At 51.0% G+C, this 21,023-nt stretch overlaps 2 protein-coding genes across 4 annotated transcripts in view; one reads left to right on the top strand and one right to left on the bottom strand.

The window, feature by feature from the left end:
• The window catches only part of slx4ip (SLX4 interacting protein), a 34,756-nt gene extending 22,265 nt beyond the window's left edge, over positions 1-12,491 (top strand). For all 3 annotated transcript variants that reach the window (XM_030378608.1, XM_030378606.1, XM_030378609.1), the window contains exons 6-9: positions 415-492; positions 1,655-1,743; positions 10,594-10,700; positions 10,871-12,491. In XM_030378608.1, coding sequence (XP_030234468.1) covers positions 415-492; positions 1,655-1,743; positions 10,594-10,700; positions 10,871-12,035 — 1,439 coding nt within the window. In that variant the 3' untranslated portion in view covers positions 12,036-12,491. The remainder of the gene's footprint in view (positions 1-414; positions 493-1,654; positions 1,744-10,593; positions 10,701-10,870) is intronic.
• A 1,401-nt stretch (positions 12,492-13,892) lies between these two features.
• The window catches only part of jag1b (jagged canonical Notch ligand 1b), a 32,026-nt gene continuing 24,895 nt past the window's right edge, over positions 13,893-21,023 (bottom strand). Inside the window, exons 21-26 of the mRNA XM_030378604.1 lie at positions 20,499-20,612; positions 20,015-20,124; positions 18,356-18,595; positions 17,267-17,398; positions 16,787-16,928; positions 13,893-16,003 (exon numbers count right to left, since the gene is read on the bottom strand). Of these exons, the coding sequence (XP_030234464.1) occupies positions 15,498-16,003; positions 16,787-16,928; positions 17,267-17,398; positions 18,356-18,595; positions 20,015-20,124; positions 20,499-20,612 (1,244 nt within the window). The 3' untranslated portion in view covers positions 13,893-15,497. The remainder of the gene's footprint in view (positions 16,004-16,786; positions 16,929-17,266; positions 17,399-18,355; positions 18,596-20,014; positions 20,125-20,498; positions 20,613-21,023) is intronic.

Raw genomic sequence — 21,023 nt, 5'->3', positions numbered from 1 at the left:
TGCTACTCTCCTCTGCTGTTCAGTTTGAACTGGAAGTGTGTGCTCCTGGTTCCATCCAGCCATGCTGTCCCCCATCAGCGGAGGTCGCGGTGAACCAGTAGTGAAACCAGTAGTGAAACTCATTCCCAGCAGAGTCTCACACAGGAGCGATCATATTTGCGTTGGCCCATCCCATAGTTGGCCTCCTCCATCTGCTTTGTCCACCTGTTTTGCATGGGCCTCGTATCGATTTGAATAGCAGCATCAGAGTAGTGGCCACTCTCTCTCACTGCACCCTCATGCAATGGAACGGATTATCAAACATCAGCATTCCAAACATTCATATAAAAAACCCGGCAGAAAGGGATCAAGTATTCAGAAGCAATGTTTTTTGCCTGTTATTTAAGTACATTTTTTTCCCCTTTGTTTTGGTAGGTACAAGCTTCAACCTGGTGGCAAATTTTCTGAAGAGACATTACAACCTCAGATGTCTTGTAAAAGATCGCTATGGAGGTATGCTAGACCTTTTTTTTTTACCTTCAATACGTCTGTTTAATGGGCCTTCTCTCCGGGCTCCCACTAGGCCACATCTCACGCGAAAGTGAAGAAAGTGCTGCCTGGGCTCGCAGCGGTCAGAATGTTTACCTCCCTCCCCCCTTGTCATTTCCACGTCCTGTTCTTACCTGCTCAGGTGTTGCGAAGCGAGCAGACAACCATTAAGTGATTCTCCAGCATAGGGATTCGGTAAGTGGGGGGGGCGTGACGGGCCCATGGTCTTCAGAGGGCAGTAAGAATCCATCTCTCCGGTCTGTCTACAGCCACTGACCCTAGGCCAACTTATTCCAGAGCCCAAGGTGATCCCCTTCCTGTCGGTGGATTTAATTCCTGCTCTCACGAGATGTTGATGTTCAAGTAGCACTTGGACCTGCTGCAAGCTGCGGTCTTGACCTCAGTGAGCAGGTCCCCCTCGCGTTAAGTGACGCACGCTCAACTACTGTAAATAAAAGATGTTCCATTTGTAATTCGACTTAGACAAAACACTCAAAAAAAAAAACACTTTTTGGCTCTGGTGTTTCACGCTAGTAAATGTTTATGTGTCAACGTAACAACAACACTGGGGCAACCAAATATTTAGAGAGAAACGCTTGGGACCACACACGATGTTATTAGCCGTTCCGATTCTCGATGTCACAAATCTTGTCAGTCATCGGGTAGTTAGGTTATGTTTTTATTATATGGACTAGTTCATCTGAAAAAGGATTTACTACGTCCCGCTAATAGATTATCAAGCTGCCGACGTGAACGATACAAAAATAAAAATAGTTCCTAGTGCTTCTACGGTCTTACCCCCGGAGCAGATAAAACATCGGAATCGCTTCCTGTGAGGCCGATTTTGTTGAACGTCAAAAACGTCGTAATAATTCACGCCGTTCACGTGGCTCATAAAGGCCGCCAACGGTCTGTAAGCTGTCATCTTCTCCTCGGTCTGAGGTCTAGTAAAGACTTGGAGCTCGTTCGATGGCCTCACTAACTTCCACCGCAAAACTATCCACCCCCCCCCGCCCCCCCCGCCCGTCTTAAGTCGGCCCCCCCCCCCCCCCCCTGGAGTCTGAGCCCGCACTTATTAACCAGCCCTGCTTTGCTCTCTGTCTTGTGTCTCCTCCCCGGCCCGCAGAGCTGCGTGTGTTTCCTGAGCGCGGCGTGGTGTGTGTGAGCTGTCCGGAGGATGCCTCGGCGCGGCCCGGTAACCCGAACCAGGCGGCGGTGAGTGCTGTTTATACTCCGCCGTTTCCTCTTTTAGTCGCCTGGTAAAGAGAGAGAGGGAGAGGAAGAAAAAAATAAAAAACGATCCAAAACACTCCCGGCCGCACGGTTTCTGTGTGTTATTACGGAGACGCCGCGCGCCAAGTTGTACGAAAACCTCACCGCCGCCACCCCCTTACCCCGTCTCCGCGCCTCCCCCCCCCCCCCCCCCCCCCCCCCCCCCCTCGCCGACGTTATATACGCTAGACCTGTTTACACACGGTGGTCTCCCATCCCGCTGGGCGTGACGCGGCTAAGCCCCCTGAACCCAGCCATGGGGAAAAGCAGGGGGAAGAGGCTCTGAAGCCAAGGTGTCGCTGGAAGAGCCAGGGATTAGCCAGGGCCCCCCCCGAGAGTCTATGTGTCGCTGCTGTCGCCGCCGTGGGAGCGCGGTCCCTGGGGTTTAATAAGTAAAGCAAATTAATAATCAAGTGGGTCGTTAGAGGGCACCAAGCGCTCCTACGGAGGAGTTGTTATCTTTATTTGATGTGTGAACTAGTGAAAGACAATAAACCACGGATTCAAGGATGGTTGCACAACGTTACATTCGAGGACAAGGACGTCTTCTCGTCAGCAAAATAAGCTTCGGGTGTTATCTCAGGAGATCTGCTTACACAGTAATAAACTCCGTCCCAGCCAGCGTGGAACTTGATCATTTGAGATCCTGAGCCCAAGGTTTGCCCAATTCAGGTTTGTGCATATATTGTATTTTTTGCTCTTCTTTTACGGAAATGGAAAATGCGTTTCGATGTCGTGTTTTGGTTCCAGTAATGCCGTCCACATGCACAGGAAAAACAAACAAACAAAACAAATGATTTCTTTATTTGGAGAACATCCCGGAATAGTTTCCACATGGTAAGGCGGAAACCCCTTTTGTCTCTAAAGACAACAGAGGCATTGGCTCCCCCGGTGCCTAGTGGGAACAGTGGACGGCTTTAACAGGCAGACGTATCTAAAATTACATCAAATGTGCAAGTTATTTTCCCTTTAAGAATGCCTCCCACTGCTGCCCCTGTGTTCGCCAGGAGATACGCGGCTTGCACGCTGGAAGGGGGGAACATTCTGCCTTGTCAGCCCAGCAGTGCAGTCAGAGGCTGTGTTCAGACTGCCTGCAAACGGAAGAGGGGGTGGGGGGTGGGGGGGGGTTACATTTTCGATCGTCTCACAAAGATTTATTTTTTTGCTTGTGTGGCGTGAAAAATGGAAGCAATAAAAAGTAACAACGTGAAATAAATGCGATTTCATTTGTTTCCATTCTGGAAGCGGGGAAGGGGGAGGACCTGCTTAGAATTTAATAACAAGAAAATCATCTGCAGAGATCCGTCAGACTGGGTCTGTTAGCTCGGTTTAGGTTGCGTAAGATTTATAAGGTTGAGCGCCGGCCAGAAAGTATGCAGGAGACTTGCTGATAAAAAAAAATAAAACCTCTGGCCGTGCAGCCGTGTGACGCTAACTAGCGTAGCACGGCCAGCTGGGGGGGGGGGGGGGGGGGGGTGGCGTGAGTGGGAGGGGCTAGGGAGTGTCCGGAGCTCCATTCCTGCAAACAAAGACAGCGGTCCGGGCTGGTCAGCATTCTGTTATTTGTACAATATATCAGTTATAGGATGGGATTTTAATGATAACATTATGGGAATAACTGAATCAATCAGCATTGAATGTAAGCTACGAGCGAGTTGAAATGTAACGCATTACGACTTTAATTCAGACATCTAATCGATTGAAGTATACATCTAATTATCCAACCATGTATTTGTTTATGGATCACTTCTAATGTGGTTAAAAATCGAATAAAGCTTGTTAGGAAAAGTGTTTACGGTGTTACTTCAGTCCTACAAACAGTTCTTCCTGTGTACGTGTACATTCTTGTCTGGGCTGTTGATATGATTGTCTGCAGTCCGGCATCATGCGCCATGATTGATTGGATTCAGGTGGAGGGGCACTGGGTGTTTTCCCCTTCTTAATGTGTATATCATGTTGCACTAATGTCCAAGTCATGGGTCTTTAGACTGCAGCTCTCTTGTTTTTTTTCCCCCCTCTCCATTCATGTGAAGGGCAAGTATCTGTTGACCAGTGCTCGGCTAAACCCACTCCCTCCCAGGAGTATTCTGGGAAAGTATGGTGGAGCCTCTCACCTTGGCACCGAGATCAAGGGCAGACATTGCTCCCATCACATCCCGTGATCAGTGGCCCTGTTTTTCTATGGAGGCTTTTTGCTATTGTTTCCCTTTGAAAGTCCTCCGCAGTCTCCATCCACCATTTGGCGTCCAATGAAAGCATCGATTGTAATATTCTGAGCGGAGCGGCGCAGTCGTCAGTGAAGAGTTCAGATGGTGTAACTGAGTTTTCCAGTTCAAGGAGGCACCGCTGTCGATTGCGTTCCTCCTCTCAGGATGTGGTTCTCGGGGCTCGCTCAGTGCGAGCCGAGGGATTTGGAGGGGTGGGAGTGCTGTGGCAGGGCTGTAGCCAGCCCAGCCTCCACACTGCTGCGGTCTGCAGAGGAAAGATACCAGACGGCAAGACTCAAAGTATTTCAGATGACAGGAATAATTATTTGTTTACTTCCTCCACTCATTTGTCAGATTTGGTATTTTGTGTGCGATTTTGCTCGGTGCCAGGAAAGTTCGAAAGCTGAACTTCATGAATGAACAAAACAAAAAGACGGAGTGAATCGCAACTGTTTGTCAGTGGGCTAATATCAGATAATGAGTCTGTCGAAGATGTATGTCAGAAGTAATCAACGGTCTAAGAGGGGGTCTTTTGAGTCCACGACTGTTGACATTGCGAGCCCGTTGCTGCTCCTTGCCCAGCTCCCAGACCAAAGAAAATTCTTGTTTTCTAACTTTTTTGGTCTGTGTGTAATTTGTTGAACAAAATCCATCGACCACAGTGGAAACGTAGCCTCACCAAATTAGCACTTTTCATAAGGTCAGGGGGTTACGTTGTGAGGGAACCAGGGTGACATCATGGTTCTGCTCTTGCCCAGTCCAGTGAGAGTCAGCTTCAAGCTGCTCTTTATCCGACGTGCCCAACAGCTCTCGCATTGTGTGCACGCAGTTTAGTGACATCCTGAGCCCTGCTTCAAGCCTGCGGATGTCGTGGATTGACAGTAAAACTCTGCCTTTTGAAAGGCAAATCTTCATAGTTGGAGCGTTTGCATGATGCTGTGGGAACCGGCTAATCAAAAGCAAAAGGCAGCTCTTTCTGCCCGTGTGCCCGATGTAGCCTATTTGTATTTCAATTGACATTTAAAGCGTGTGAAGTACTTATAAAGAGATGCCCCCGCCTCTTTCGTGAGTCAGCACAAGAGGAGAAGGGGGTGGGGGTGGGGGGGGGGAGGGAGGCTGGGAAAAGACTGTGGCTGTTGTTTTGTAGTAGGGCGTAGAGCGGGCAGCCAAGGTGAGGGCCCTGCTGGGCTGAAGAAGGCTGGATCAAAGGCAGAGCAGATGTGATTCTGTCCCCCCTTCCCTTGCAGCAACCCTGACTTCCCTCTCCCCCTTTGGCACCTGGAACACTCTGTTTTTGCTCATGACCTCAGCGATGCCTCTGCTGCTACAACAGTTTTACCACAGCACGGCAACAGCTCACTCAAAATGGCCCCGGAGAAAGGACAAACTTTACTTGTTTCTCTCGTCCACCCCGGTGCAGTTTTTGCGGCGTTAGGGAGAAACCCTACAGCGCAATTAAACTGCAACCGCGAGCAGCAAACACACTGGAATCCACCGATATGAGCCGATCAGTCACAAAGGGATTCTAATAAGCCGGGCACCGCCACCAGACATAGTTGTGTTGGGTTACTTTGTGAATTACCGTGCGAATAAAAACAGATTCCCTGTCTGGTGTGTGTCTAGATTGAAGAATGTGATGGATAGTCATATACAGTACTTCAGACTCACTCTATACTCTAGTACCTGACACCCTTGCGGCTGTACTTAGCATGGGGGGGCAGAGTTACAGGGCTGGCGGGTCTCAGCGCTTATAGATGGAGCCAGGGCGGGGCCAGGACTTTCTCATTGTGAGGGATAACAACACTCCTCCTCTTTATAGCAGTATGCGCCCCTACATGTCTGTGGGCTTTGTTGCATGGGCGATGCGGTGAGCTTAGACAAATAGCGCTCGTTTCTTCTGTGGGCGTGTGTGGAGTGGAGAGATATTTGCGTTTTTGCCCTGCTTTTACGAGGGCAAGTGCCGACAGTGAAATGGCTAAACGTGTGTGTATCTATTGTGCTTCAGCTTAGGTTTAATAACTCAAGAACCCAAATATAGGAATTAAGTAATTAATAGTCTCTTTACAAAACGTGAAAATCCATCAAAGTCCTGATGGTAGTTAGGATGGCTTCTTGTGGATTTAGCTTCATGCAATCAAGGAACATTTAAAGCCCTATTCAGACTGTGTGTGTTGTGTGCAGGAGGGAGTTGTATAGAAGAACACGTGTTCATATCGCCTCTGTGGTAAAAGTTAAGTGTCTCCACAGCTTTTTTCTTCATGGAACGAACCTGGAAGTTTTCCAGGGTTTCTCTTTTATCACACACACTATCATAGTAAAAGTGTATATTAACTCCTGCAATGCCTTCCAAAGCAAACCAATATAGCGCACCATTAATAGACAAATACCCAGTTGCACCATTTTAGGGCGCCCATGGTAGAGTGACAATAAAAATATATGTTATACACCCCATTTTATTTCCTTCGGGACGGGGGGCAGGGATGGGATCGGGGAAGCAGTCTGATCCTGTGAGACCACCAGCTACCAATAACCGCTCCATCACTTGTATACAATTGACCACAGCTCCCCCAGAGAAACTAATATTATCGTCCGAATGTGGCTTGAGCCCTCGCCAGACATGTAAACCAACTAACCAGGCCGGGGGCCAACATGCCCCTAGCAGACAGCGACGACCATTACGTTTGAGTCCAACACGTTGGATAATTCTAGTGGATATAGGAGTAGACATGGAGACTACTTATCTCAAATATATGCCCACACTTAAACACATACTGTTCAGATCCTGAGAAGAGGTTAAGTATCCAAAGCCAAAACCAGGAACGCCAAGAGCTTTCCTTAGCAGTGCCGCACTGTCAAGGTCTATTAGGCCAGAATAGCCCTATTACGTTCAAGAGCAGCAGCATTAAAAACAAAGATAACCCGATATGATCTGCAGATCAGTTTTTACCGACCCCTTTATCTCAGGATGTATAAGAGGAGTCTATGAATCACCTCGAAGCAATCTGCTATCTGTCGCACGTCGGCCTCACGCAGGTCACGCAGAGACGGGATGAAATGCGGGCCGTGACATTTGGATAACGGCGTCTCGTAAAAAATCAAATCATATATTCCCACCCCACCCCACCCCTTATTTTCCAGCGTTATCCTTATGATTCGACGTCCAGATGTGCTCGCCGTGGTGTCTCCCGTGTGCCGGCGCGGGTGTTGTCTGCATACGAGGGGAGGAGGAGGGCATGGGTAGACTGCTGCACGTGTTGCATCACGAGAGCTGTTTCGCAGCCACCGTGTGGGGGCGAGTAGACTGGATGGCGGTGGCCGGGTCTGGGGTGGGGGTGGGGGGGGCGAGGGAGGGAGAGAGAGAGAGAGAGAGAGAGAGAGAGAGAGAGAGAGAGAGAGAGAGGTTAAAGAGTGGTTGCCGAAGGAGACGCGGTTGTGGCGGTGGCTCGGGGTTTGTGTTCACCACCAGCCCCTTGGCTCCGCCCCCTCTTATTCACCATCGCCATGGCGACACCACCACAGGCCACCACTGCACCGCGCCACTCGGGGGCCACCTCAGTTCCCACACTTTACCTGCCGGCCAGTTCCCACAACCGCTTCATAGATGATCTTTCTCTGTCTCTATGTTCTCTCTCTTTCTGTGTGTCTCTCTCTTCTCTCTTCCTCTCTTTCATCTCTCTCTCGGGCTCTTTATGTCCCTCTCGCTCTGTCAGCCTGTCTCTCTCTTCTCTCTCTCTGTCTCTTTCCTCTCTCGCTCTGTCAGACTGTGTCTCTCTCTTCTCTCTCTCTGTCTCTTTATGTCCCTCTCGCTCTGTCAGACTGTGTCTCTCTCTTCTCTCTCTGTCTCTTTCCTCTCTCGCTCTGTCAGACTGTGTCTCTCTCTTCTCTCTCTCTGTCTCTTTCCTCTCTCGCTCTGTCTGTCCCTGTCTCTTTATCTGTCTATGTACCTCTCTCTCTCTCGCTCTCCTTCTCTCTCTTTGTTGTGGAGCAGAAGGAAAATAAACAGATGCATTGTTGTTTTCCCTCTGCTCTCCTCTCCTCATCTCAGTCTTGGGATGAAATGCGCACAGGAACCGGCCAGGAACTGTTAGTGCAACCTAATGTTTTTCTGCTGTCGGGTTGTCCTTTGAAGTTCATATCCACAAACATACAGGCCATTACCATGCTAATGGTTGTACCCACAAAGGTTTTCCGAATTGGTGTTTTGGTGTGTGTGTGTGTGTGTGTGTGTGTGTGTGTGTGTGTGTGTGTGTGTGTGTGTGTGTGTGTGTGTGTGTGTGTGTGTGTGTGTGTGTGTGTGTGTGTGTGTGTGTGTGTCTCACATGGGAGAGAGAGGGAGCTAGGGAAAGGGGAAGGAAGAGGCAGAGTTGAGACAGATCATTCAGCCCACACTCTTGACATTGATTCCATTGCCACACAAAGGAGAGGCTGTGGAACACTTCCTGTGTTAAGGATTCTTGTGTTTGTGGGCACGCTGAATCCCCCCCGCCCTCTCTTTCTCGTTCTCCTGTTCTCCCTCTCGCCCTCGCTCTCTCGTTCTCTCTCTTTCTCATTCTCTCTCTCGTCCTCTCTCTCTCGTTCTCTCTCTCGTTCTCTCTCTCTCTATATATTTTCTTCTCCTTCTCTCTCTCTCATTCTCTCTCTCGTTCACCCTCTCTCTCTGGTTCACTCTCTCTCGTTCTTTCTCTGTATATATCTTGTTCTCGTTCGCTCTCTCTCGTTCTCTCTCTCGTTCACCCTCTCTCTCCCTCTCTCTCTCTCTCTCGTTCAGCCTCTCTCGCTCTCCCTCTCTCTCTCTTTCTCGTTCTCTCGTTGTTTCTCTTTCTCTATATATCTTGTTCTCATTCTCTCCCTCTCGTTCTCATTCTCTCCCTCTCTCCCTCTCGCTCTCTCTCTCTCTCTCTTTCTCTCTCTCGTTCACCCTCTCCCTCTCTCGTTCTCGTTCTCTCTCTCCGCCCAGTCCTCCGTTCTGCAGATCATGTTGATGTACTGGCCCGGGGTTCACACACCCATTGCCAAGCCACAGTAACCCAACTTGGCCTTTGAGCGGGGGTCACTCGCTTCCTTCAGGCTCCTTGTAAACGTGCTGATGTATCGTCATAAATAATTCGAAAGGATATATTATTTTGCCTAATCAGCATCACATGGGACTAACTGGCCTGGCCGCACTGGTAACAGGATCTGGACGTTTGTAAAGTTTACCAGTCATATTGTTTGTTATACAACCAGTCTGTTAGGACGGTTGAGTAGGAATGGATAAATACACGATAATGTGTCACCAGTGGAGTACAGAAATAGCAGCCGCAACAGCCTATTCCCACAGTGTTTAGCTACTGGATTATATTGATTTGTCAAGCTAGCTTGTGCTCATTAAGTTCAGTCGTTATAGTCCTAATCGTCTTTTAAAGCTGCTTATTTGCATTTTCTTTGCTTAACACACACACACACACACACGCGCACGTGCACACACAGAGACACACAAACGCAGGCCTTCCCCTGTGTTCAGGCCCTGGTCTGTTTGGGTTCAGCCAAGTGAAGGAGACATGATTAACCTTTTATTAGTGGCCTGTTGAAGGCACACATTGGTGGGATCCAATCTCCCCTTGTTCTGCTCCAGAGGTCGGCCAGCCCAATATTAACGGGACTTCAAAGTATGTGTGTCTAGTGAACTTTTAGCCTCTTTTAACTGGGAAAGTTAACCTAAAACACTTTTTTTCCATGACAGTGACCAGGGTTACAAACACTGTTTACACACACACACACACACACACACACACACACACACACACACACACACACACACACACACACACACACACACACACACACACACACACACACACACACACAAGCCTGTAGAGTGAATACTATATTAAAGGCCACCAGTCTACTCTCCTTTACATTTGTGTGGTTATTATGGAGTCACTATGCGTCCTTTCCCCTGCATTGACTACGTGTCGTTGCGTTTTCTTTAATCTTCACTTTCACTTGTCAACAGCAACCGTTTGCCCCCGAGAGCCAACATCACTCGCAGACTGTCAGAGCAGAGACTGTTGAGGCAGAGAGCCTAGCCTGGACGGCCCGGAGATTGGTTCCCTTGTGAAGCTTTGAAGTGGTATTCTAGAGCGACGTCAGTCATGCAGAGGATCCGTCCTCTGTTTGCCAGAGGCGGGGTGTCGCTGCGTGACTCTGGAGACAGGATGGAACTCCAGTATTTCAGTGTAACTCATCGTAGCCTCGGTACAGCGGTTAAACTGCGCGCCTCGGTTCATGTAACCCAGCTCGGTTCGCGACGCTGTCTCGGGGGGCAGGAGCTGCAATGCTGTAGCCGGTCGTTGAAAAAGGGAGCGGGCTAGGAGCCAGCTGTTCCCTGGCTCCCAGTCGTACTTTGTTATTCCATAATTGTTATCATCTTGCCGGTTATATTTCTTCTCTCTCAGAGATTAAGTCGTATTACAAGTAATGTGGCACTCTGGGCCGCGCAGCCAAGACGATGACACAAGGCCAAGGCAGCGCCAAGACCTTTTCTCGGCGGCCGCCAGGAATAATATTTTTTTGTTGACACTGATTCTGTGCTCGTCCTCTCCAGAGCGAACGGGGCGAACAAAGCCGCTCAGAATATTTTTCCAGAGTGGGAGGAACCCAAGAGCCCCTCAACAGCTCCGTGAAAACAAAGAGGAGCGCACTTCAAAAGATGTGAGCAATGATCTAATGCAGAACCCCCCCCCCCCCCCCCCCAACCCCAACCCCACCCCCACCCCCAACCCCAATCCCACCGGTCCGAGTGGAATCATGTGCAGCGGTTCACAGACCAGTAGGTCCTTCCTCAAGCTCCTCTGATTGGTGTTGTCGTGTTTCTCTTTCAGGGCCAGACACGTTGGTGTCAGAACAGAGATCCGTGGCGCGGGGAGCTGGGGGGCGGTTCACACAGGAGACACTGCTGAGGGCCAGGGTGTGAAGCCTTGGGCTGGGGGGCACCCTGGGGTGATGGAGGACCCTGGCCCTGGAAAGCCTCTGGGAGTGGTAGAGCACCCTGTGGAGGGAGGCCACCCTGAGGTGGGAGGGGGCCTTGGACAGCACCCTGAGGTGGGCAGGAACCCAGGGGTGGGACAGCACCCTGAGGTGGGCAGGAACCCAGGGCGGCACTCCGAGGTTGTCGGGAATCCTGGGGTGGTGGAGGGCCCCGGACAGCACCCTAAGGTGGTAGAGCACACTGGCCCTGGACAGCACCCTAAGGTGGTAGAGCACACTGGCCCTGGACAGCACCGTAAGGTGGTAGAGCACACTGGCCCTGGACAGCACCCTATGCTTGTCGAGCACCCTGAGCCTGAATCCGTCCCTCCGGAGAAGGTATCCAGTCCTGCAGAGATCTCCGTCCCTGAGCAGCAGACCCGCCTTACCTCCCCAGTGGACCCCCAGGTCCAGGTGGTGGAGGAGAGGAGGAGCAGGAAGAGGAGGAACGCTCCCTCTGAGAAGGAGCCCCGGGCCAGACCCCACGGCGACACCGCCTCCTCCTCCCAGCAGAAGCTGGCGCAGAAGACCCGAGGCGGCAAACGGGCCAAGGCCGGCAGCGTCACCGGGGAGCCCCTCACGCCCAGCGCCAAGAGGACGTGCCTCGGAGCCTCTCCAGGTGTGTCTCCGCCCCCGCAGCCCGCCATCGCCGGCTCCTCCCAGGCCTCAGGTCGTGACCACCTCCCTCCTCCTCCTCCTCTTCCGTGCCCCCCGCCGCCGTCACCCCCCCCTCCCGCGGTGGGAGCCAAGGCAGCGTCTACGGCTTCCCCGGGCCCCGAAGAAACCACAGGGGAAGCGGAGCTGCTTACTCCAGGGAAACCGGCCTCTGGGCTCCCTGTCACCAGCAACGGCACCACGGAGCAGGCAGACCAAAACAGGCCGGCCGCAAGTCTGAGGGGCCCGTCTGTCAGGCCCCCGTCCCCGGGCACGGCTATTAGTTCCAGATTCCCGCTCCGGGGGCAGCAGGGGAGAGAGAATGTGGCCAGGACGTCCAGAATGCGACGGCTGAAGAGGACCTGAGTGTGGGGTTACAGTGTCGCTGATTGATTCTGTATGTTGTGGCAGTTAACATGGTGTCAGGTTAGATGTTATCTCCTGTGTGTGTTTGTGTATGTCTAAACTCTCACAGCCTACACACACTTGACATATAATTGCATTTTTTGCTACACGTGCTTTGTGCGGAATCCACTTACTTACACACACATGCAGACGCACTTATTCCCATGTTGTTCTAATCACTGTGCTTATGCACGTACACGCACATACTTGACACACTCCCCTCCTCACATTCCAGCCCCTTCACTTAACCAGACATGCACTCACACACATACACAAACAAATAAAAATGCTTAACATCTTGTGGATATCGATACGTGAGATTTGCTTTTTGTCAAATAGTTGAAAAGGCTCCACCCAGATGTAGCGGTGGTCAGGAAGGGGCTTACGAATTAAAGTGAATAAAAACCTTTAATTGGAGTTTGTATTTGGTTTTGTGTTAAAGATGGGGGTTTACAGACAGGCAGGAGCCACTGCAGTGCGTCATGGCTCCTCGCCTGAAACACTGGCTCCTACGCGTCTGAAAAGCCGCCAGTTTCCTCGCTGACGTTGTGGTGGGAGAAGGATTCCTGTTTCCACTTTTTACTTCATCACCCCGCTTTGTTTTTCGGGGATTGTGTCAAAGAATCCTTTTTGTATTTTCATGGTTGATATTTATTCATGTTCATTTCTACTTTTTTGAACAAGGGGATCTTTTTAAACGGTAGTAGAACGTGAAACCCTTTTTCGCAAGAAAACAGCAAAAATGCGAGTTGCAGTGAAGGAATAGTTGGGGTTTCTGTGGTAATGGCTGGCTGGCTGGCTCTGCTGCTGGATGTTAAGGTGTAGCTCTTGGTAAAGCCACTGACTCCATAGGCAAACCCACACTCGCATGCAGGGATACAAAGGAAGATATCCTACATTAGACCGCTAGGGGCCAAAAAGGCATACTTCAGTCCTGGCAGGGGGCCTCCAGTCAAGACCTAAGACGTTCCACTAGATGAGTCATCAAGTGGGCCTGTGAACACTTTTCTCAATACATAATTTGGTATTTCTTTTACGGAAAATATTTTTTTTTGCAAGGTTTTGAATAATTACGTTTTTCCATGTAAAAGGATTCCCCGAGTCTTTCTGGATCGCCGTACCGTTGCCATTTGTTTACAGCAACCCCGGTACACAATACTGCTAGGCCTGAATTCGAAATGCTCCGACACCGTTAAGGAAAGGCCATCTAGTAAATTAGCTGGGGCCTCCACGGTGTTTCAAGTGAAGCGGCTGACCAGTGTAACCTGAGCTCGGAAGCATCTCTCGGTCCCTTCCCAGAGGTCCCTTGATCCAACTGCATCGTCCTGATCAAGGAAGAGATGGTGGATTATCGCTAAGTGATCCCGGTGTTTTAACTCCTAACCTGTTCCCGGGCCACTCTAAAGAGGCGTCGTAATCTGTTGCAATAATCGGTAATCCCTTTAAAGCGATCCCGCGGTCCCCGGCGCTGTGATCCTGGTCTGACGACACGTTTAGACCCAAGGTTTCTCAGGTTGTGCAGCATGGGAGAGAGGTTTGTTTTCCTCCGCCCAACTGGTCGAGCAACAAGACCGCCATTGTCTCGTGGATCATGAGGAGCGAGGATATTTTTGTCACAATGTCTCGTCTCTGGCAGTCAGAAGATTAATGCGTAGCTTGTTTTGCTGCAACGCAATTAGTTGTAAACACATTTAGACAGAGGGTTCTTCTCTGGGTCTGAAGATCCTGCAGTTCCCACAGCGATTTCGGCGACTGAGGAAAACCTTGTTGAAATGTCGAGACATGTTTAGACGCTAAGCATGGGAGACAGACTCTCACTCAATCTCCATAACAGACACTTTAATTCTCTTTTCATACAAAATATTTAATAAATATGACTTTTTCAAAAATATATTGCCAGATCAACACAAATACTCCTCAAATTCGTAACACAAGAGTCAAAGGAAAAAAAAAAACGAAAGGACAATTTTTGCCATGATCTCATAGGTTTAACGGATGAGATAAAACATGTTTGTCTTTTAAGAGCCTTACTTAAAAAAAACTGGTAAAAAAAAAAAAACGTGTGCGCAGAAAGCACAGATCTCCTGCAGAGCAAGGCAGTGTATTGGATCCGAATGTTCCCATCCCTCCCCTGCTCTTCCAGCGAGTACTAAGGCAGAAGAGAGTTGCGGTGTGTCGTTTTGCAATTTTCACTTTTGCTGTCAGCGAATTTTCGACAATGGCCACAAAAGGTCAAAAGGTTAACTATTGTAAGCTGCTAATGGATTTTTGTTCCCTTAAGTGTTTTGTTTCGTTTTCTGGTTGGGGGGGGCAAGCAATATGTCTGCCACCTCTACAGTCACAACAGCCGTCCCTCTGAGAAGCTCCTGTCACTCCTCTAACATCAGTCACAGTAGAGAGAGGCCCTTGCGCATTAAAAAAAAAAACTAGGTGAATGAAATGTCCAACATGGAAACAATAAAGAAGACAAAAACAGGCCGTAAGTTTCTCGTCTTCCTCGAAATGTGAAATTACCATTTAAAAGAGCGCATTTTGTTTAAAAAAAAAAATTGGGGGGGAGAAAAAAAGAAATTCCACAGCCATGAAAACCTTCAAACAGAACATATAAATAAAAAGGAATGATATCTTAAGGCTCTTGATTATTAAGTTAATAAATCAAATATACACATTGATTAATAAAAGGAAATGTACATATCTACATATTCTAAATCGACACATAAATTCTTCATATTGGCAGCGACTGCTGACCGTGACCCCCCCCCTCGCCCGCTCCCTCCCCCAATTTGCTTTTAAAAATAAATAATAAAGTTGATCTATCTTATGTTTTGACAGTTGCTGAGGTCTAAAGCTGAAAAAGGCATCTTCTCCAAACAGAAGTATTTGTTCATCACCCAGGCAAAATTCAAACATACACTACAAATATTTCAGCTGTGGTGTTGACGCGTGATCGACACTTTTAGTCATTGTACAACAATTACAACTACAGGCTATTTTTAAACGATGCTGAAAAGAGGAGGACCGATAAAAAAAAAAAAAAAAAACGTCCCACCGAATGGATAGAAATGAAATGTATAGCAGGACAACGGGGGTCCACTTGTAATGAAATGTGTATCAGTGCCTAGTGTTCCCAGCCAACCGAAGCAACCGTCACTGCCAGTGTAAGCCAGCTTGTCAAAACTTAAATTAACACGGGGAACAGATGCAAAAATACTAACTGCGGGGCCATGCGGTGACGCTACAGTATAGGAACTACACATCCAAAAAAACAGTCCCCCTTAATTTTCGTTGTTTTTTTTTTTTCGTTTTTCCTCTCTCGCTCTTTTCGTTTCTTTGTTTTCTCGTTTCCGGACCCACCAACTGCGGCGGGGCTTTTGTAAAAAAGGCATCGGGCTCGGTTGCACAGCAACCTCAGCGGTCTGCGTGCTATACGATGTAGTCCATCCTGTTGATGCTGTTGGCCGTCTCGAGGTCTCTGTTGTCCTGCTTGTTAGTCCAGTTGGGCTGCTTGCCCGGCGCCGCCGACGACAGCACCCCCGCCGACGCCTTGTCGTCGCGCTCCACCGGCGCGTACGCCGGTTGCTTGGCGAAGCGGGCCTTGGGCGGGTGCCTCTCCTTGTCGTCTTCGTCCCCCGGGTCGGGGTGGTTTGTCCTTATCTTGGCGATGATGGCGTTCTTGTCCTCGTACTCCTTGATGGCCACCGACAGCCCGGCGTGCTTCTCGATGGGGTTCTTGATCTGGTTCAGCTGCTCGCGCACGTTGTTGGTGGTGTTGTCCTCCGAGCCCGGCGACAACGCCGAGCCCACGCCGCCGCTGCTGCCGCCGTGGCCGCCCTGTTTTCGCCGGCGCCGCACGCACCAGAAGAAGAGCGACACGAACACCAGGACCCAGATCACGATGAAGACGGAGCTGAGGAGCGGCACCAGGTAGTCTGAGGGGAGGACAGAGAACACACCCAGGGTTAGATAGTGCTTCTGCTGCCGCTTGGGTCGCTATCGGCCACACATCACCAGCGCCCGAGGTGGGAGTCGGGGTTGGAGCGTTGCATTTACACTCCCAGGGTCACGGGGGGGGGGGGGGTCGGGCGATTCCCACGAGGGTCACCCGTGCCACATATGTCTGCGCTCGCGTTATCGTGAGAGGCTTTTGATGAAAGCATCCACCAAATGCCATGTTTCAAAAACACATGCATGCACACCAAATTGGTTTACGTTCAATTATATTTACAGATTTACATTGTTGGAACGTAGCCGCGTGTGTAACCAGATCTGCGAACCGTTAACAGGCGGGGGGGGGGGGGGGGGGGGGGGAAGGTTCCCAAGTGTGCGTCACCTTGATGATGAATGACACAAAGAGGCCAGAGCCCTAACAACAAATGTCTCCGTGTCTCCAGACGGCTGCGACTCTGAGCCAGGCTGGGCTAGCTGTCGCCAGGAAGACTTTGGCCTTTCCAGCCCTGGCTAGGATGACTCTCTGTTGTAATAGCCAGTGGGAATTAACCAGCGTGAATGGAAGGTGCGGGGGGGGGGGGGGGGGGGGTCATTAGAGAGTGTGAGTGAGTGTGAGTTTGAGTGTGTGTGAGTGAGTTGCATCGCAGGACCTTGGCGCTCCATAGATTCTCAACCTCTTAAGGGACCTATAAGCCGGCACTGTGCCAGTGCGTGTTGCCACTCATGCGGTCGGCTGATGGACCGTCCCGAGTCAGGGTGCCTACCTGTCTTGTCGAGACTCAGCACCCGCAGCTCCTTGATGGAGGAGATGACGGTGTCGTTCCCGCTGCGCTTGCCGACCAGGTCCACCATGCGGTCCGTGAGCTCCTTGATCGGGCTCCTGTCCAAGCGGTGGTCCTCAATGGACTACAGACCAATCAGAGGAGAGAGAGAGGGGGGGGGGGGGGGGGGGGGGTCATCATTTACTGAAAGCGGTTGGAAAAGGATTGATTGCGGTTTCCTTCTGCTTGAGTTGACGTGTTGTCCCCACCCAGATATGTTTTGGCTAAATCTACCACCAAAACAGGATGTAATTTGAGTATAGACAACGGCGACGTTGAATGATCCGCCTTCCGTTCGTACAGGAAGCAGGCGAACTTGAAACAAATCCACTAGGACGTGGATTTGCTTCAAGTCGATCCAACATTGGGTAGATCCAACATTGGGTTGACCCCCTCCCCTCTCCCATCCAATGGACTACTCACGATGCAGACGTGGATCTCGTTGCTGGCGGAGGCCGACGGCTCACAGGACACGGACACAGAGTGCTCCAGGGACAGGTTCTTCACCATGTGCAGGTTCCGGAGCTCCTTACACACTTGCTCCACCGTCAGGCCCTGGACACAGAGCAAGGGACACATTACGTTAGAGAGACACACACACAAAGGAGGAAGAGGACTTTTACTGCTACACCATGAGTTATCCGCTACCCAGCCCTTTTCCCCTGCGTTCAGCGATGTCAACGAATGTACCCTCATGTATGCTTTACGCGTTTACCCAGATAAAACGTATGTAACGTGCGTGCAGAGAGAGAACAAGGAAATGTAAAAATGAAAACTGGAGGGCGTCTTGGCCAGTCTCCGAGGCTCCCCCCAGACCCAGGACCACAGGCTCATATGCTCGTCACTATCGGCTGTCATGCTTGTTAGGAGGCTGGCCCGTCCGGAGCCGTGCGGTGACCGGAGCGCCAGCGGTCCCGTTTCAGGCCGACGACGTGGGATCCTGGGACTAGTCTTACGGTGTGGTCGGGTCATGAGGGGGGGGGGGGGTGCGGGGGGGCCGCTGGTTGGCAGGAGTCGCGAGTGTGTTTAGTTCGCTGGGAACGCCGGGCTAATGCCGGCGGTAAGACGTCGGGAATAGGACAAGGAGAGACCACCCCTCCCCCTCTCCCCCCAACCCCAAGCCCACTCCCACCCTATACATGCCATTTTTTCTCCCTGGAACCTATTCTTGACAGGATCCTCCACGAGCAAGAGAGAGAGAGCCAGGCAGACTCACACAAACACAGACAGAGACGGAGCAAGAGAGAGACAGAGGGAGCATGGGGGGAAAGCAAGGGAAAGACCAAGACGGGGAGAGAAAGAGAGAGTCTGCTGGAAAGTTATTTCCCAGAATGGGGCAGCCGAGCAGTCCTTAAAACCCGATCTCTCAGACTAATTTCAAAAGTAAAAACACCCTAAAAAACAAAATGTACCGGTGGAAATTTAGGGTGGAGGCCGGAAAAACAACCCCAACGCCCACCACCACCAGCTCCACCTTTTAACCTTTTCCTCCCCCCTCTCCGGCCCGCTCACCTTTGGCAGGGTGTCCTTGTCGAAGGTGAGGGTGATGTTGGCGCAGCTGTTGTCCTGGTAGGCGGAGCTGGGGTGGCACTTGGGCGTGGCCGGGGGCGGGCCGGAGCGCCAGCACTCCCCCAGGCCCACGCAGGAGCGGACGAAGCAGTGGCCCTCCCGGATGGGCACGCAGCTCTGGCCCGAGGGACAGCCACCCCGGCCCTTGGCGCCCAGCTGGCAGGACTTGGGGCCACACGACATCTGGACCAGGGAGACGAGGAAATCGATCAACATCATTTATTTAACCAGGCGAAAGTTTCATTGAGCTTAAAATCAATTTTTCCAAGAATGACCTGGCCAAGGATTGGTAAATGGACTGCATTTATACAGCACTTTCCTAACCAGTGGCCACTCAAAGCGCTTTCCAATATTGCCTAATATTAACTCATTCATGCACACAGTCGCACACCGACGGCGGTGTCGACCATGCAGGGCGACAGCCAGCTCGTCGGGAGCAGTCAGGGGTGAGGCGTCTCGCTCAGGGACACCTCGACACTCGGCGAGGAGGAGCCGGGGATCGAACTAGCAGCCTTCCGGTTACCAGCCAACCCCGCTCTACCTCCTGAGCCACGTGCCGTCCCCGAGGGGGGCATCACGGCGAGTTCTTCACCGCCAAGCTCAAGTTTTATCGCTGACGCCTTGCGGGTGAGTGGGGTGAAAGGACATCCCCTGGACTCGGGTTCTCACCGGTCTCGCTGCAGTACCGCCTGGAATTTCTGCCGTGTTTTTCTAACCCAACCTACTCCTTAAAAAGTGAAGCCTTATAATAAACATTTCAAATCTCCAGATAAAGCCACAATTACATATTGTCGTATATGTTTTCTCTTTTTTTTGATGAATTAAAGTGGGTCCCTACAGTCGTTCTTTTGTTTCATGTTTGTTAACAAAACACAACTTTTGATTTAAAAACCTCAGCCATGTTGGCCTCATCCTCTTCTTCGCATCACTAAAAAAGCAGCCAACACCGCAGCAAAAATATACACTTTGTTACTGCATATGCAGCCCTTGTGCGTCCATGCGGATATATCTCTTGATAGAGTGAGCGTACCTGCCAGCCCTGAATCAATGGATCCTAAGATAAACTTCTTCTCTTTGGGGAGGGGGCTGTCACCGACAATGAGAATACACTGCCTCAGCCAAGACACCCCTTCTTCAACCCAGAGCCAACCCCCCCCCCCCCCCCCCCCCTCCTACACTTCTAATTTCTGAACCCGATGCATTTCGACCCGATTACGAAACGACGCTGGAGAACAGGCTTTGGACAGCGGCGCTGTAGTTCCTTTCAAAACATGTTTCCCCTGACAGAGACGGGAGTGTTTAGAACTCCACACCCCCGCAGAATGCAAACTACGGCCACTAGAAACGTCTTATTCTGAGAACACTCCCGTGTGCGACCGCTCACCATGAACACAAACGGCTGTATCTTTCCTAAAAGACACAACCAACCGAACGTGCTCCATCTTATAGAAGTAGGTGTGGGGGACATGATGCTCAGGCTCCAGAACGGGACCGCACCCCCAAACGGATCGCTGAGCGCACACGCCGCGCCGCGCCGTCCACCGCAGACACATGGAGTATTAAGGGGTGGGATGGGTTAATGAAGAGCGTGCGACCACCTACCCGTGTGCACGCCACCTTTCCGTTGGCGCAGTTGCAGGTGTTGCAGTCCTCCTCCCAATGGGCGCCGTCCGGGGTCACATGACCGTTGACGCTGCAGTAGCGGCGCGTCGCTGAAACGCACACGCACGCCGACACGTTAGAACCACGCTGATTGAACACAGGTTCTTAAATGGCAGTTTGCTGTGAACCTGTGAGTGCGAGAGTGTGTGAGTGAGTTTGAATGAGTGAGAGTGAGTGAGTGAACGAGTGTGTGAGTGAGTGTCTGAGTGAGTGAGTCTGAGTGAGTGAGTGAGTGAGTCTGAGTGAGCGAGTGAGTGTCTGAGTGAACGAGCGGGAACATGTCTTGAGTAAGTGATTCTGAATGAGTGACTGACCAAGTCTGGGCAACCGAGTCTTGAGTGACCGTGTGAGTGAGCGTGTGCGTGAGTGAGTGAACACGCGAGTGATTGCGTGAGTGCGTGAGTGCGTGAGTGCGTGTGCACACCTTCTTGACACTGGGGGCCCGTCCGTTCCGGCGGACAGAGGCAGCGGTAGCCGTTGATCTCGTCCACGCAGCTGGAGCCCAGGGCACAAGGGGACGACTGGCACTCGTTGATGTCTGTACAGCGGAGGGAGAGGAGAGCGAGGACGTTAAAAACGTTAGAGGCCACGAGCCCCAAGGGCCAGCGGTACACACACACACACAAACACACACACACACACACACACACACGATACCCTCCCCCCACCGCTCAATCCAGCTCCAAAAAGGCAATTTAAGGGTAAAGTCCTCGCGTATCATCCGAACCACATGTACACGCAGTTCATAAAAAGACAAGTAAACAGGGCTGGGATTGAGGCGGGGCTCCGCGTGGGTCGATATTAAAACTCCTTCATTAGCAGGTATGCGGGTAGAGAGAGAGCTACAGGCTGGACTTAGCAGAACAAAGTCTTTCCCAATGGGAAGGAATGCGGCCATCTGAAAGCCTTTAAGAGGGAAAACAATCTGAGTAATCAGTGTCAGGGAGCA

Source organism: Gadus morhua, chromosome 15, assembly GCF_902167405.1.
Source record: "Gadus morhua chromosome 15, gadMor3.0, whole genome shotgun sequence".
Taxonomy (NCBI): domain Eukaryota; kingdom Metazoa; phylum Chordata; class Actinopteri; order Gadiformes; family Gadidae; genus Gadus; species Gadus morhua.
This window is presented reverse-complemented; position numbering and strand designations above follow the sequence as displayed.